General features: G+C 41.1%; 1 protein-coding gene across 4 annotated transcripts in view; it reads right to left on the minus strand.

Annotated features, from left to right (window-relative positions):
- LOC311081602 (protein NLRC3-like) overlaps window positions 1-18798 on the minus strand; it is a 649618-nt gene that overhangs the window by 532597 nt on the left and 98223 nt on the right. For 2 of the 4 annotated variants that reach the window (XM_084112154.1, XM_084112155.1), the window contains 2 exons: window positions 14415-14461; window positions 11064-13702 (listed from right to left, as the gene is read on the minus strand). The exons of the other annotated variants lie outside the window; for them this stretch is intronic. In XM_084112154.1, the coding sequence (XP_083968280.1) occupies window positions 13131-13702; window positions 14415-14461 (619 nt within the window). In that variant the 3' untranslated portion in view covers window positions 11064-13130. Of the gene's footprint in view, window positions 1-11063; window positions 13703-14414; window positions 14462-18798 lie in introns of those variants that run through there. 4 annotated transcript variants of the gene reach the window in all.

Below are 18798 nucleotides of genomic sequence, written 5' to 3' on the forward strand. Positions count from 1 at the left end.
TGAAGGTTTTCAATTGGAAAGTTTTAGTTCAGGCAGGCAGGCAGGCAGGCAGGCAGGTATTACCAAAAACTGGTATTACACTTGATATTCTGTCCCCCTCACTTTTGAAATGATGGCTACGCCCCTGCTTGTAGGCATAGGCTACGTGCAGTGCTGCATAAAATAATAATAACAATAAATCAAGTCTTCCAAAAGATTTCAGTAACAACTACGCTAGAGAAAAATATATTGATTACAATATAAAAACATGAAGCCTATTGTTTGGTGCGTTTTGCTTTTCAAACACAGAGCGCGCTCCAAAATATGAAACATTCAAACGCACGGCGTGCTCCAAAATATGATGCATTCAAAAGCAGAGCTCGCTCCAAAATATGATACATTATGGTTACCATATTATACATATCTACGTTTGAGCAGATATCCACAAACACAGTAACGGTTCAACTGCAATGTGAAGTTTATGCAACAATAACATGAACTAAAAATTAAGAATTTCTTACCTTACATCTTTCTTGTCTTCAAATCGCGTTCTTCTTTTTCTGAGGTAAATCCAAATTTCAATGCTCACGGCGTGTCTTCCAAACTCGACGAAAAGCAGAGACTTTGGTGAAGTTTGGTGCTTTGTTTTTGAGGTAACGAGCGCATTCGTGTGAGGCGTGGGCGATTTGCATGTCAATCTCTTTTTGCACATGTGGGCGCGGTCAAATAAAAAATAATGAGCAAGCGCGTGAGAAGCTGGACATCTTGTTGGTTTTTTTATACACATTACAGTTACATTACATTACATTATAGTGTGAATCCGATCATTTAAAAGTACACACTTAAATGTTTATATAGGTATATGGCTCATAAATGTGTGACAAGTATTCGTTTTGTTTCAGTTTATAGACGTGCTCAAAAAAAAAAAAGTTCACCGCGACGGAGAGGCAGAAAGCACACCCTGTTTATTTTCTTTATTTTACAAAAGCACAATTTCTTTATTTTACAAAGTTTATTGTGCTACAACGTGAAGAAAATCCAGCAAAAAGCGCGGCGCGTTTGTCGACCCCAGGGGGTTAAATGATGTGAAGTTTTTTAATTACAGTGCCCTATGTGAAGGTGGGTGGGGGCGCGATGCCGAAGGCGCCTGTGACACACCATATAACCAGACACACAGTCATATATCTCCAACCTGACACCGGCTTCAAACACCCGTCAAATCACATGATCGAGGGCTAAAAAGGTTAAAAAGGGCAAAACTACCCGTCAAAACTAAGCCGGAAGGACACCGGAAGGTCAACCTGTCAAAACCACACGATCAATGGGTAGGAAGGGTCAATAGGTCAATCCATAACAATACAGGCCGGAAGGACAACCGGAAGGTCAAGGTCAACCGGAAGCCATCAATCAAATTTTGACACATGGTATAGGATATTAACTACTTATTTATATATACAGTGAGGAAAATAAGTATTTGAACACCCTGCTATTTTGCAAGTTCTCCCACTTGGAAATCATGGAGGGGTCTGAAATTGTCATCGTAGGTGCATGTCCACTGTGAGAGACATAATCTAAAAAAAAAAATCCAGAAATCACAATGTATGATTGTTTAATTATTTATTTGTATGATACAGATGCAAATAAGTATTTGAACACCTGTCTATCAGCTAGAATTCTGACCCTCAAAGACCTGTTAGTCTGCCTTTAAAATGTCCACCTCCACTCCATTTATTATCCTAAATTAGATGCACCTGTTTGAGGTCGTTAGCTCCATAAAGACAACTGTCCACCCCATACAATCAGTAAGAATCCAACTACTAACATGGCCAAGACCAAAGAGCTGTCCAAAGACACTAGAGACAAAATTGTACACCTCCACAAGGCTGGAAAGGGCTACGGGGAAATTGCCAAGCAGCTTGGTGAAAAAAGGTCCACTGTTGGAGCAATCATTAGAAAATGGAAGAAGCTAAACATAACTGTCAATCTCCCTCGGACTGGGACTCGAGATCTCACCTCGTGGGGTCTCAATGATCCTAAGAAAGGTGAGAAATCAGCCCAGAACTACACGAGAGGAGCTGGTCAATGACCTGAAAAGAGCTGGGACCACCGTTTCCAAGGTTACTGTTGGTAATACACTAAGACGTCATGGTTTGAAATCATGCATGGCACGGAAGGTTCCCCTGCTTAAACCAGCACATGTCAAGGCCCGTCTTAAGTTTGCCAATGACCATTTGGATGATCCAGAGGAGTCATGGGAGAAAGTCATGTGGTCAGATGAGACCAAAATAGAACTTTTTGGTCATAATTCCACTAAATGTGTTTGGAGGAAGAAGAATGATGAGTACCATCCCAAGAACACCATCCCTACTGTGAAGCATGGGGGTGGTAGCATCATGCTTTGGGGGTGTTTTTCTGCACATGGGACAGGGCGACTGCACTGTATTAAGGAGAGGATGACCGGGGCCATGTATTGCAAGATTTTGGGGAACAACCTCCTTCCCTCAGTTAGAGCATTGAAGATGGGTCGAGGCTCGGTCTTCCAACATGACAATGACCCGAAGCACACAGCCAGGATAACCAAGGAGTGGCTCTGTAAGAAGCATATCAAGGTTCTGGCGTGGCCTAGCCAGTCTCCAGACCTAAACCCAATAGAGAATCTTTGGAGGGAGCTCAAACTCCGTGTTTCTCAGCGACAGCCCAGAAACCTGACTGATCTAGAGAAGATCTGTGTGGAGGAGTGGGCCAAAATCCCTCCTGCAGTGTGTGCAAACCTGGTGAAAAACTACAGGAAACGTTTGACCTCTGTAATTGCAAACAAAGGCTACTGTACCAAATATTAACATTGCTTTTCTCAGGTGTTCAAATACTTATTTGCAGCTGTATCATACAAATAAATAGTTAAAAAATCATACATTGTGATTTCTGGATTTTTTTTTTTTTAGATTATGTCTCTCAGAGTGGACATGCACCTACGATGACAATTTCAGACCCCTCCATGATTTCTAAGTGGGAGAACTTGCAAAATAGCAGGGTGTTCAAATACTTATTTTCCTCACTGTATATGTGTGTGTGTGTGTATTCTGTACATTTTAAAAAGCAATTTTAACCAGAAAAATCTAAAATGTTTTCCCAAAATCGTGCAGCCCTATAGTTTCATTTGATATCAGCATGTTCACTCTTTTTTTTTTTTTTACAGGGACCAGAGGCCCCACTAATGAGTCCTGCTGACTTCAACATTCACACGAGTCTCTGTACTGTAATAAGAGGTCCACTGGAGACAAGTTGAAAGATGAAAACCCAAATGCAGTTTATTATAACTAAAACAAAACATGAAACAAAAACATGGCGTGGCATGAAAACAAAAACCAAAGCATGAACATGAACTATGCACAACAGCAGACTTACAGGAAACAATACTTGACAAAGACACATGGCAAACATGAGGGCTTAAATACACAGACTAATGACAAGACAAGGGACACCTGTGAACAATGATCAGACAATTAACCAATGACAAGACATGGCAGGATCACATGACAAACCGAGAATCACATGACAGACATGGAAACAAGGAATGAACAAACCCAAAACGTGACATGTACATGAACATGGTAAAGTGAAAATCAAACACATTGGAAATGAAAGGTATGTACAATGTTTTTAGGAATGGCACAAAGGTCTCTGTCTTTGGATCATTGTTTTCAATAATGTGCTTTTTTGTCATTTGTTGTGTATCTTTGGATTATGTTGTGTTGTAAATAAATCCAAACAATCAAAAAGCCATTATTTTTTAAATCTCCTCATTCTTTGTGCAAGGTTGCTCAGAATGACAGGGCCTGATAGCTCCTAATAGGACCATTAGGGGAGGGTCTTTGTCTTTCTCAGGTGTGAAACCCATTAAATATTCAGGATGTGATTTTACGCCTCTTCACATAAAGCTTTCTTACACAAAACACTTCTTGCAAATTTTAAATCAATATATTGTCTTATCTGAATGAGTTGTCAGGATGATTTTCACATAGTTTTGGAGCAAATATTCTAGGCTATGTGATACAATTTTCAAAAGTCTTGTGAAGAAATAATCAGTATGGGTTTCATAACCTTATTTCAGTGACTTTTTTTTTTCACAAACCACGCATAAATGTCATTATCTCAAAACTACAAACTTTTACACACATGCTGCTGATATATTATTGTAGCAGAGTTTGTGCTGAATACAGTGTAATCAGACTTTAGCCATGAAAATGTCAAAAGTAACAGAGCATGTAACAATAAGTAACAAATGTCAGAGCATGTCGGAACACCTCCAGGACCCAGAAAACACCTCAGACCCCAGAGGGTTAACAACAGATATGTAAAACACGTAAGGCTTTTTTAACAATGTTTTTAAACTAGAATGTGTTTTATGTCAAATGAAACAATGTCAAATGTTTTATGTCAAATTTATGTCAGTTTTTAATCTGTATTTGACTCCAGAGAAAATTCACAAGTTTAAGCCTGATCTACCTGATGCATGTTTCCGATGTGCTGCAGATGTGGGGTCTTTCCTACACTGTACTTGGTTGTGTGTGAAGGCGAGATATTTCTGGATTGACTTTTGTGATGTCTTGGCTAAGATTACTCAAATTTCATTACCTGTTGACCCAGAATTTTGCTTGCTGGGGAACTTTATGAAAATTGATAAACCACTTCACAAATTTCAAATAAAATTTTTGGAAATAGCCCTGGCAGTGGTCAGAAAGTGTATTGCTGTCACATGGAAGTCTGATTCCCTTCTATTTATAACTAAATGATCTTTAGAAATGAATAACTGTGTCCCTTTAGAAAAAATAACATATAACATTAGAACATTAGGGATACAACACCTTTATTAAAATTTGGCAGCCCTATCTAGATTATGTGGATAATGTGATATTGGAATGTGACTGACCTCGAAACATTGTACACCTACTTTAAAATAATGGAGCATCCTTTTGGGGAGGGGGGTATGTTTGTTTGTGTTTGTTCTCGTTCTTGTAAAATGAAAACTGAAAATAAGAAAAAGAAACTGTAGCGAATACGACTCTGGGTAAATATGAATTAGCTCAAGAATATGGGGAATCTTGGTAATATTAATATTTATGACTCATGGTCATAATTCATAAGTCGCATGTACATTTATTTTATCAATTATCGAGATTACCTTGTTCTATAACTATCTGACCAACATTTAATTCGTCCAGCGAAACAAATGTAAAATCATTACAGTCAAGAAGAGGTATTCACAAACTTCAAGAGAGTTTCATGTCCTGGCCACGGACACCCAACTTTCTGAGTTTATAAATTAAAACTACTGAATGTAGTCTAATATCGAGCTTGTAGCTTAAATAAGATCTTTGATTTCATTGACTTCATAAAAAGTGGTTTTTCAAACACAGAGGCAGTGAAAAGTATAAATGGGTTTATTAATAAAATGGCACACACTAAGAGATTATATAAGCTACAAATATAAACGTACGTAAAATGCAAACAATAAAACACACAAACATTTAAACAAACAAGAAAAATATGTGATCAGAATAAAATGAAAATGAAAGAAAGAAAGCAAGAAAGAAATAAAGAGATAAAAGATAGACGGTAACTTAATTCACAGACCTACGAGCTAGACACCAGGAATCAGCTGTTAGAGATAGATCAAAAGATACTTGCAAGCCTGTTCTCTGTTCGGGTGAGGCTGAGACAGGAAGGAAACACGGACAGTGTCCGGTTTCTGTTGCGTCTTCTGGTGTCGCGGGAAGCTTGAAAGGCTCACTTGAATTTAACGTTACCGAGAAAGTTCAGATCGTTTCCCTTTTGGAGGGGAAAGGCACGTATGAGCTTAGTTGCGAAGAACGGCAGCTACGACTCGAACATGTGTTGGTCCGAGGAGAAGGCCTGAGCCTTTCAGATGTTTCTTGAAGCCGGGGAGAAGAGGAGGAGGTCAGAGCGATCGAAGAGAGAAGAGAGGGATCAGAGAGGGGGTCTCTTCCTTTTAACAGACATCTGTTTACGCCCTGTTTTGGTGACAGAGCGAATCAAAACTTCTGATGTGTAGAGGGAAGAAGTCTTCTTTGTGTGAAGACAAACACGCCCCCTTTTACCATATGTCTTATGAGGGAAAGGATTCATACTTAGAAATGTGATATTTCCTGGAACAGTTTAAGTATTATTGTACCTTGCAGTCAAGATTCGTCTCCGTGAGATGGAGAGGATTACATAGATATCCATTATGACAGGTAAAGATTGGGGAAACATAACGTTACATTTATATGCATGATTACACACAAATAAAGTTTGATTAAACACACAATAAAATTGTCAGTGTTTCCGTTATGGTAAGTGAAGGCACCTGGGAAACAAAGGAATACGTATCAAACCTTTGAAGGGTTTTCTCTGAAAAGTTCCCTGAAAAGTTCCATGTGTTGGAATGTTGGCTTGCATAGGAACTGGATAAGATGCAGCTTTGGAGTCATAAAGTTTACGACCATGTCGGGGTCGGTTTACAAGACACTATTGAGGAACCTTCTTTCAGTGAACATTTAGAATTCAAGATTTTACTCTTAGCAACCCACACCTCTATTACACGTGCATATAGGAATGTACACACATTATGAAAATAAAAGAAAAGATATTTCTCGTATTCTCAGTTATACACAAAAGGGTGTTTGTGTGTGTGTGCGGAATGTCATGAGGCTGTAACGTTGCAGAAAGTCCGAGCTGAACTAGGGGGTTTTACAAGGGGTTCTTAAAAACAGGGTCCTCTTTATGGCTCAAATGTCCCTCTGGGGAACACCAGATTGCCATTTTGACATGTCCAAGCAGACTTAGTGACGCCGTGGACAGACCCGTTGTCTAAAAAGACAACGAAGGATGTGTTTGGAAACAAGGAATTACTAATTGGAACAGCATGTGACCGCATGTCAGGCATTGTCGCTACAAAACGAAACTAAGCCAATCCTGATTGGTGTTGCGTCATGACGTAACGTGTGACGGCATATGCGGAAGCTACAAAAGGACGCCGGCACACAACAGAGATAGCTTCTGTGATGAAGCAAGTGTTCCCAGGCAGGGGGAGGCGTGGCTAAGGGACGCAGTTCTCGTTCCCGTTCTCAGGGAACAAGGGTTACAGTCGTAACCCGAGATATTCCCTTTTGAGGGAACTCGAACTGCGTCGAATGACACTTTGGGGGAACGAGTACCCACTATGCCACAACGAGCCCCGCCTGTTCTAGTGTGAAGCTGTGCACAGGCACACTTAGGACAAGAGCACAAGGGTGCCAGGTGTCGATGGAATGTCCAGGCTGTAGAATCTAATAAAAGTGTGAGGGTTGGCCCATCCTGCTGAACCGCAGACTTCCTGGATCAGGGCCCTGAAAGGAGGGCTCTGGAGGAGGCCATGTCTCTGGTAGAGTGAGCCCTCACGGCCAAAGGAGAAGGCAAACTGCACACTTGGTAGGCCATAGATATAGCTTGGACAATCCAGTTGCTAATGGTCTGTTTGGAAGCAGGAAGCCCCTTCTTAAATAGATGCATCCATTTCCGGTTTCCGGGTCGAGTACGCTGTGCGCGTTTGTGCTGCCGCTTCGTATCCTGGATTGTTTGTACTGTTTGTCTGGTTCAGATATTTTTTTCTTTTTCATCGGAACTCTGTGTTGATTACTCCGTTTCTCACTATTGTTCCCTGACCTGGACTGTTGTCACTGCACTGACCACCTCTGCTGTCTGCAAGACGTTGAGAATACTGTGCGTGTCTGTGCAGCTGTTTCGCGCCTGGTTGGATTACTCCATTTTTTCACTGTTTAAACTCTGAACTGAACTGTTGATAAGTCTGCCATCGGGCTGCTGCGAGCTTTCTTCCCTGTTACATCTCTATCACACTCGGCTCCTCAGATGGGTGAGTTACCGCTCTCTCTGTCGGTTGCGTCGCTTGGCTAACGTGGTTTTGCTTGTGATTGGGCTTTCACTTTCTCTGTATCAACATGCCTTGTGCAAAAACATTTTTTTCTTTTTTCCTCTGCCTTATTTTTTGTCTTACATCTCTGATGGATTTAGAATATTCTCCATCACAACTGAGGGCCTTTAACTGCCGCCCGCGTCTTGATTCGGTGACGTATGAATACTGTCAGAGACTAGGGATTCTCCGTCACCCAAGATACATACACGTTCGCGGCGCACACTCTTGAGTTCCCTTTGTTCAAAGCCTGACGCTCCTCCTTGCATCTGGACCAACAATAGACTATCTTCCATGCCTAGACAACTGCCTGCCGGTCCCACCATTCAGCGTTCTCTGATCTATCTCACTGATAGCGATCAGCAACATACACCTAATTTGAATCCCTCGCATAATCACTTTGCACTTTTGAACTGTCGATCAATTTCGGACAAAGCCCCTTATCTCAATGAAATGATCACTGACAATAACCTTGACATTTTTCTTCTCACTGAAACTTGGCAAGTTCCTGAAGATTTTCTACAGTTAAATCTACTTACGCCAGATGGATATAATTATCTGTCCAGACCGCGACCCCATGGTAAAGGGGGTTAGTCTCGCTATCATCCATTGTGATAACTTCCGTATCAAGCAACTTGACTTTCATGACACCAATACATTTGAGTACATGGTTCTGAAGGCTGACTCTCTCATAATTATTTTGCTCTATCGACCTCCTAAGGTCCTGTCTAACTTCTTTTCTGAACTCAGTGAACTGTTGACCCTTGCCTGCTCATTGTCATTTCCCATTCTACTGCTTGGTGACTTTAATATTCATGTTGATGCTGTTTGCTCTAACACGAACCAGTTACTTTCTATCTTTGAATGTTTTAATCTAATTCAGCATGTTAATTTTCCTACTCATACGCATGGTCATACCCTTGATTTGATTTGTACATCAAGGGCCAATATCTCTTCCATCACTTCTACTGACACTGGTATTTCTGATCATAAGTTTCTTGATTTTAGCTTCAGCCTGCCTATGCTTAAGAATTGTTCTACAACTGTCATATCTTACCACAATCTCAAAGCTGTTGATACTGCATTATTTTGTACCTCCGTTTCCTCTTCTAATCTCTTTGATGTCTTTGATATCTCTTCACCCTCACTGATACTATCTAACTATTACTCCATAATCTCGGATATCTTAGATAAGCATGCTCCTGTCAAGACCAGATTGTCCCTTCCACACATTCGTCTCCTTGGTACACTCCTGAGCTCCGTATCTTAAAGGCCACTGGTAGACGGCTTGAGCGTTACTACTCCTGCTGACAGGCCAGCCTCTGATGACCTTTGAGGTCCGGCAGGAAGCTCCTCAGAGCTCGGGACACCGGCAACATTTCCAGGCAGTTTATATGCCAGGAGGAATGATGCTCCTGCCATAGGGCTCTCATAAAGCGGCCGTCCATGACAGCGCCCCAGCCCATGAGGGTGGCATCTGTCAAGACGGCTTTCCGGCGACATGACGCTTGGGACAGAACACCTTGATGCTTGGGACACCTTGGGACAGAAACCAAGATTTCTTCCACATACAGTAGATAGGGAACAAAGGCATCTGCGCGTAACCCTGATCATGCGGAATGGGTTTTCCTCGGGGAGAACCCCTTGGTTTTCAACCACCACTGCCATAGGCCATCTCATAACCGTTCTCTCACGCCCCCAAGATATTACTGTAGTTTAACACAGGGGGGTTGGACACGCGAGACGAGTGTGGCTTGTTTCATGATTTACACAACTCATTGTGTAAATCGGGAAAGAACGGTAAACCCCAATGATGAGGTTGCTCTCTGTGCTGCAGGAAGCGCTTGTCCAACTTGCTTTTTGTGAGCGCTTACTGCCTCTCATGTGGCCAACTGATGTTAAGACGGGCCACTGCACGAGAGACAACCTCCATCAGCTCCTCATATGCGGGGACATGGGGTGGCGAGTCATCCCCAAAATCCCCGCCTTCGATGCTGAGCACATCTACTTCCTCGGAAGCAGACAGCTCAAGCATCGGGCTCTCCACTCGTGCGGCAGAGCGGGCTTCCTCGCGAGGAGGGAAAACATCGGAACTGGCGGGTGAATCACTAGAACGTGCCTCAGCAGTCTCGAGATCCTCCGTCAGATCCATCTGTGAGCCCCATGAAGAGCGTTGCCCGCACCACGGGGCTCGCAAGCCTGGCCATCCTCACTGAAAATGGCCAGGCGGGAGTGCAGCACACAGATTGTTAATCTCTCGCAATCCTCGCAAGCAGCCCCCTCGAGAGCTGCCCGCACGTGCTGCCCTCCCAAACAGTGCACGCACATTTGGTATGTGTCCGTGGGCAGGGATGCACACACCTCCTGTAGCTGCTGGAACTCGCCATAATATATATATATATATACATATATATATATATATATATAATGCTTGTGACAATACAACACCAAATAATACAGACAAGAGACAGAGAGCGCTTGCTGAAGAACAGAAAGCTATCTCTGTTGTGTGCTGGCGTTCTTTTGTAGCTTCCGCATATGCCGTCACATGTTATGTCATGACACAACACCAATCAGGTTTGGCTTAGTTTCATTCATACTTCAGAGGCGCTACGCTGTTGGCGTTCCCCAAAGTGTCATTCGACGCAGTTCGAGTTCTTCTTCTTCTTCTTCTTCTTCTTCTTCTTCTTCTTCTTCTTCTTCTTGTTTAATGGCGATTAACTCCAAAGGAGCATTACGACGCAGTTCGAGTTCCCCCGAAAGGGAACTTAAATAGTGAGCGGATAACGAGATGATTGATTAGTGCACAGCTGAAACTAATGAGTGTCCATGACAACAAACTAACTAAGGAAGAACGTACTGACTGAAAACAAGAGTCCATGTGGTGTGAGAGTGTGACAGTGTGAAACTGTGTGTGGAAGAAGTAACAGATTTATAAAATAAAACTTGTTTAATTCAATTCAATTCACGTATATTTGTACAGCGTTTTTCACAATAAACATCATTTCAAAGCAGCTTTACAGAAAATGCATGAGTCCACATTACAATTTAGAGTGATCTGATATCAGAGGAAACTGTCTAAGTTATGTATTTCAGAAATGTACATACAAAATCACACAGTTTGCTAAATATTTATTAATTTAAACAATGTAATAATTAAAGGCAGAATACAATGATATCATTGAAGTATTAAATACTTTTTTGTTAACAAATGATTATGAGATTTAGAAAATTGTAGCATTGGTGTGTGTTGATTCACTTTTACAGTGTTTTGACCCACATTAATGAAGGACTGTGTGTGTGTGTGTGTGTGTGTGTGTGTGTGTGTGTGTGTGTGTGTGTGTTTGTGTGTAATGAACTGAACTGAACTGAGAACAGAACTGAACTGAACAGAAGCAGGAGTGTAAATAAACACACAGAACAATAATCAGAAACAGAGGAATAAATGAAACTCAAATATGAACAAAAACAGCACAACTAAACACAACCCTGACAACAACTATAATAATAACATGATAAATGCTGTAAATCACATGATAACTGCATACATGACTGAAATAAACACACACACACACACACACACACACACACAGGTTTCTATAGAGAATCATGAGATCCTTCATTCACACACTCATTGATCAACAAACTGATATTGATTCATTCTCTTGAATATGTGTCTTAATTCCCTTAACTTTAAAGGGATAGTTCACTTTGAAATTAAATTTTGGTATGTTTTAGCTTACCTCAAGGGCATCCAAGATGCAGGTGTCTTTTTTTCCGCAGTAGTTTCAATTTTGATATTTTTAGGTCAAACCGTTTTTGTCTGTCAGTCAGATAATGCAGGTCTGTGGTCACTGTCTCAAAGAGCATGCACAAAGTCCAAATTAATCAATTCCCCATCGTACACATTGATGGCCTAAGACACGAAACGAGCGGTTTGTGTGAGAAAACTAACAGTATTTATATCGTTTTTAACTCTTGTACACAGCCACGTCCAAGTGATCTGAGGGCGCGCGCGCTTCCTGGTGTGTGACTGTGCGCAGACTGGTGCATAGATATATACACTAGATGTCGCCTTGGCTACGGCAGTTTATTGGAACGAATGCCGCAGCCAAGGCGATATCTAGTGTATATATCTATGCACCCCCCCCCCACTAACAGGTTTAGTACAGTACACAATATATTACAGCAGAAGCGTCTTTAATAACACACACACATAACCCAAAGCAGAGGAATCATGTTCTGAACAGATGGAGAAGTTGAGATAAAACATCTCTGAATGTCTTAAACTGAGTTTAGAGTTGAAAGTCTAGTTTTGCTCGTATCATCCAGACATGTTTCAGTGAGTCTCATTGTGTCTCATATTTCCTCTCTCTTCTCTGTGTATCATTGTCTGTTTCTCTTTATTTCACTGACAGAAGTTCAGCTGTGTTATTAATGTAATGAAGAGACAATAAGAGACTCTAGAACATCTCACTAGCCGCATTTCCATTACCCTTCAAATTGCGCAAATTGAAATTGAAACACGTCAATTTCGCAAAAACTCTCATTTATCGCAAAAAAGTTTTTACGCTCGCATGAGGTGGTTTTTCAGGCAATTCGAAAAAGGAATATTTCGCAAAACGGCAATGGAAACAGTTTTTGCGCATTTACAGGTCACCTAACTAGAAGGCGCGGAGTGTTTGGACAGAATACGATAGTAGAGTTTTTCATTAAATTCATAAAAGACAAAAGAATGACAGAAATACTGGATTCTAAACCTCAAAGAAATGCCACAATCAAGAGCTGGGAGCAGAAATGAGTGAGATGAACCCCAGAAACTCCTCATATGTGCCGCTCATAAGGGTCTTTCCTTGCCATTAATGTTTGGATAACACGCCTACATTTCCTTCCATTAATAATAATGTCTAGTGCGGTACGTGGCTGTGATATATATAAACTTACCAACGCCCGATGCCATGATTTTTGGCATGACTTATCGCGAGAGGAAAAAATTACATTTTAGTTGCATAACATCGGTTAATGGAAACGCCGTCATTTCGCAATAGTTTATCAATATTTAGAAAAAAATGCACAAGTTTTGCGCAAATCTTTAATGGAATGTGGAATGCCTACTGTCACTGATTTATCATGCAGCTCAAAGCATTATGGGTAGAGTCTCTCATCAGGCTATTCTCATTCATCAACACAGTTTCACTGATGATCCAGGATAAACCCTAAACCCAGGATAGAGTGTGTGTGTGAATGTGGTCTGGACTGTGTGTATGAGGCTCAGTGTGTCAGAGACGCTGTAGAAGGACAGAGTTCCTGCACTGTGATCCACATACACTCCTATTCTCCTGTAATCCTCATACACTCCTGTTCTCCTGTGATCCACACACACTCCTGTTCTCCTGCTGATGGACTCTACAGGGAGTTCAGTCTCTATATTATTGTGTCTGAATGAGTAAATGGAGGAAGAGCAGAACAAACTCCAGGACTGATCATTATATCCAAACCGACACTCATCACCCTCTCCCTTCCTGCTGATGCTCTTATATGACACTGATATAAACACATACCCACTCCACTCAATCTCCCAGTAACAGCGTCCACACACACTCTCTCTACACAACACCTGAGGATAATGATCAAATCTGTCTGGATGATCAGGATACGGCTGGACTGTGCGAGTGTCAGTAATCACTCTGTTCTCCTCAGACAGACGGAGGCCTTTATTCACAGTGTTCAGATCCAGAGTGAGCTGATGAGGATCTGATGGAGAGAAAACACACATCAGTGAATTACAGAAACTTTCTATCTTGAGTCTTCATTTCAGATCTGACTCGTTCATTTAGGATTGTAAGCAACCAATGATAATAAAGCACTATAGAAATATCATTCTGTAACAGCTTTTGTCCTGAATGAGGTTCTGACTGAAATCGCCATGGTTACCAAACAGAAAACATAGGATTCTTATGTTCAAATAATTCTGTAATCAGGAATTATGAAACTGTCTGATCTTTTACTGTTTTTTTTTTTTATTATTATTGCAAGAATTACATTTTCAAAACTCTTCGTACTAATATCACAACAGATTATCAGAAGTGCACTTTGCCCAAAATATTCCAGCATATGTCTGTGTGTGTGTGTGAGAGAGAGAGAGAGAGAGAGAGAGAGAATGTGTTCAACACACACAATCACACAGTAATCCTGTTCACTGTTTTTATATATATACCGTATATATATAGAGAGAGAGAGTGTGTGAGAGAGAGAGGGAGAGAGAGTGTGTGCGTGTGTGTGTGTGTGAGAGAGAGAGTGTGTGTGTTTGTGTTTGTGTGTGTGAGAGAGAGTGTGTTTGTGTGTGTGTGTGTGTGTTTGTGTGTGTGAGAGAGAGAGAGAGAGCGAGCATGTGTTCAACACACATACAATCACACAGTAATCCTGTTCACTATTTGAGAGAGAGAGTGTGTGTGTGTAGACGTACATTTTCGTGGTCCTGCTGTAATCCTGATCTCTCCTCCATGATTCACACTACAAAACACACACAGTGACAGTTAATCAGTAACACACACACACACACCTGTTGTCTCTTAGGCTGATGAGAAATGTATTAATATGGTCTGAATAATTTATGATAATCCATCAGCAATTATAGCAACAAACTGTCACGATCACCAGTGAGAGTGGCCCGAGATTACCACCAGAGGGCACTCCACCCGGACAATCACAACACTAATCACAGACTCCATTCCCCATAATCCTTTGCTCAGACTAATCGTCCATTATTACATTCACCTGTATGTCATTACCTTGTTTAGCTCACCCCATATAAGCCTGGTTGTCTCATTCATTCTCTGTGAAGTCTTCTCTAGTGTAACACTGCAATTCTGAGTATTCTCCTGGATTTCTGTGTATCTTGTTTTGTTTTTTTTGGGATCTTCTGTCTGGTTTTCCTCTGTTTTTGCTTGGACTGATTACCTGGTGTTTATGACCTTAGCCTGTTTTAGACTAAGATTGTAGATTACCCTTTTAATAAAACTGCATTTGGATTCTCATCCTTTATGTCCCGGAGCAGTTTCGTTACAGAAGACTTTGCCATTATGGATCCAGCAGTGCTTCTCATCCGTCTTCATCAGGGAACCTGCTCGCTCGAGAACTACATTCAGGACTTCCTAGGTATTGCCAATTTCACTAACCTCCCAGACTATGCTCTCATTGACTTATTTTGTTATGGACTCAACAACCCATTACAATCCACACTAATCCGTGATGGTCTTCAAGGATCACTGAGTAAGTTCCTAGATTATGTCCTTCATTTGGCTAGTTCCTCCTCCACTGTTGGGGAGGTTGAGGAGGACGAGGAGGACATGTCCCATAAATGTGTTTTTTGGGGAGGGGCACCACACGCCAAGATCAAGTGGCCACAGAGCTTGGCCCACCACAGTCGCTAGGTCTGATGATTGCCTGTCCTTTGTTTTATGTGGTTTATTTGCTTTGGTTCCGACACCAGGGGCCTGTACCATGAAGGTAGCTGAACAAACTTGGAGTTATAGGATTAGTTTTGAGTCGACAAAACCAAACCGATGCAATCAGGCTTTATTGGTACCATGACGCAGCTCATCAACTTTCTCTGTCAACTCAGGCTTTGATCCTTAAGCTATGATCACTCCACGAGCGCGTGCACATACCAAAGAGACGTGGCACCGAACAACCAATCGCGTTCGATATGGATAGAGCGAGAGCGATTATATTTTTCCGCGGAGGAGTTTAAATATTAGTATTCGAGTTTAAATTACGATGAATTTAAATATGCATTTCAAGCATGAAACAATACGGTCTCTGCTGCCAAAGCAAGAGAAGACTGTTGGAGAAAGATTGCTGATTGCGTTAATGTGTAAGTTAATTTAATACATTCTATATTCATTTAAAATTATGTATATATGTATGTGTAGCCTATACGTGTAATCTAGCCTATTTTTATAATATATAAAACATTTGCATGTATATCCTAAGAAAGATTAAAATTCATTGATTTTTAGATGCAACCCCAACTCCAAACGTTCTTGGCAGCAGATAAAGACAAAATATAAAAATATAATTCAAACTGATGAGTATTTACCACAACCTTTTATTATTTTTGTGTATTTTTATTTGATCACAAACACTTGTTTGCAGCAAACAGAAATTCAGAAAACCGGTGGAGGGCCACTCCTCCAGAATACACTGGCGGAGGAGTTGGCTCTGAGTAGGCAATAAGGGACGGACGATTATGGATGGGATTACAGGTGCTATACAATTTGACCCTGCTGCTGGCTCTAAGCAAGTGACACTTGGTACGTGTGTAATACATTACTACTTGTTTAAGTTTTAAATATGGCTGTATGTTCTGCAGTAGAGGGAGATGCAGTGTCCCAGTTATGCTTTTATATTGACCTACTTTTATTTATTAGGGTGGAGAAAATGATGAAGACACTCTGTGTTCTCAGACAGTTGCTGATGTGAATGCACTGGGCTTTTTATTATGGCAAACATTTGAATGTGTGGCATAAAAAAGTGACTTGCCCTTACACATCTCTTTTATTGTAGGATTGTTCACAACCTGCCCCAGAAACTGAAGCCTCTACCTCAATGGGCTTCAGAAGAAATATGAACAAAGTAAGGGTTTAAAACCCTTGACATAAATTACAGTCAGTCCTGTGATTTGATGAGCCTCCAGAAAACTTGTAATGATTGTTTGTGGTGGAATTATGTTTCAGGTGGAAACAGACTCAGTCAGGGCCCTTTACAAAAGGAGTCTCGAACTAGACCGCACGCTAAAGGAGTCTCGAACTAGACTGCACACTAAAGGAGTCTCGAACTAGACTGCACGCTGCACGCTACGCTAAAGGAGTCTCGAACTAGACTGCACACTAAAGGAGTCTCAAACTAGACTGCACACTAAAGGAGTCTCGAACTAGACTGCACGCTGCACGCTACGCTAAAGGAGTCTCAAACAAGACTGCACACTAAAGGAGTCTCAAACTAGACTGCACACTAAAGGAGTCTCGAACTAGACTGCACGCTGCACGCTACGCTAAAGGAGTCTCGAACTAGACTGCACACTAAAGGTGCTGGACTGTGAGCTGAGGAGGCTCCAAATAAAAATAAATAAATAAAAGGTCAAACAGCTGGATAAAACTGATCTCAGTATGTGAAACTTTCTCTTGCTCTCTTTCTCCCTCCCATCCCACAAAACCAATAAAACAGTTTGAGTTTTATCTGCAGTTTCAATGTGCTTTTACCGGTAAGTGTAATATTGTATGGTGATTGCATCTACATCAGACTCACTGAAGTGTGATCAGGTCAGTTTCATCGGGGAGTAGCTGGTTCTCGCTCCTTTCTAATGGTGGCTATATTGTGCAGAATGGTACATGCAGTCACTATCTCTGATGCCCGCTCTGGTGACCCTTTAGGATGCTAAAGGTCATCTCTATCTTCACTCTGGTTTTACTGAGGACCACACTGAAGCGGTTCTGTGGCCCTGTCTGAGGGTCATTATAGGGGGTTATTGTGTAGGTTTTGCTGTCCCAATTCAAATTAACAGTGTTTTGTTCTGTACCAAATTTAACTTGCTTTCCTCAAGCGCTGACACAATACAGGCTTATGGAAAATTGATGGAGTCATGCACTGGAGTACTGGAGTCATGCACTTATATCTGTTAATGTTACTATTAATTTAAAGAATCTTCTCACAGAAAATAATTATCTCACATGTTCACATCATCTCTACCTGAACATTAAGGCTGTGAAAGGACTTCCTATTAACATAATCTGCCTCATGATTGCAACATGTATGCAGTCTATTGCTCCAATGACTCTAGGGAATCCTATCATAAGATTAACAGAATAATAATAAAAATAATAATTCTTAACATGTACTGTATTGTATAGTACATTTGTGAAATTTTCTTTTTGAAAGAAAAAAAATGTTCATGTGATGTCACCCTATCAATATATCTTACTGACAATTTTATAAAAGCCCTCTTTTATGGACATGGTCGATAAATGTCTGGGGAACACTATTAATGAAAATATTCATGTACTCCTGCAGAGCGAGGACCACCTTGCGAATGGTTCGACAAACTGTGTTTTCCCCTAGGCTCTGTGCATCACCGACTGTGCAAGTATGTACCACTTGCAAAAAAACGCAACACAATACCATTTGCGGTACAGTAAGTGCATGAATTCGACGTGTTAAATTCTTTGTGCGGCTTAGACGTGCTGGTATTCGATAATGCCATATATCGTGGTAATGAATATGCAATATTGTTATCGCGGCACTTCAAAATACAGTGAAAAATAATAGATCAGAATTTCGATTTTTAGAACGCACATTCGCTTATTTTCCATCAACTGCTTAAAAAAAACACTGTATATCTGCTGTGCGAAACACGTGCGCACTCTGATGTAAACAATCCCCACATGTAGAAGCACTGTGTGCATGCGGCGTAGTGCGCACTCTAGTCTAATGTAAACAATCGTCACATGGCATGGCAGAAGGAGGAACACTGCCGACTATTTATCCCCCTTCTTAAAGCAGGGCTGCCAACTCTACACATTCAGCGTGAGACTCACGCAACTGCCACTTTTTCACACGCTTTCACACCACACATCCATTTTCTCACGCACAGAAAAATCGCGAAGCAAAGAGGACACTGACACCAAAAGACTAGACAGAGCAGGCTACTTTTGATGTGAAAAAATTCTCACCTCAAGTTCTGTCCATTTTATTACGAAATTCAGACAATAAATACTGTTTTGGTGCTTGTAAAATGTGACGTGACAGATCGCTGTAGTGCCTCAGTTCAAGTAAACCGACCATCTGTTACT

This window comes from Abramis brama (assembly GCF_963993115.1).
Source record: "Abramis brama genome assembly, chromosome: 4".
Classification (NCBI taxonomy): domain Eukaryota; kingdom Metazoa; phylum Chordata; class Actinopteri; order Cypriniformes; family Leuciscidae; genus Abramis; species Abramis brama.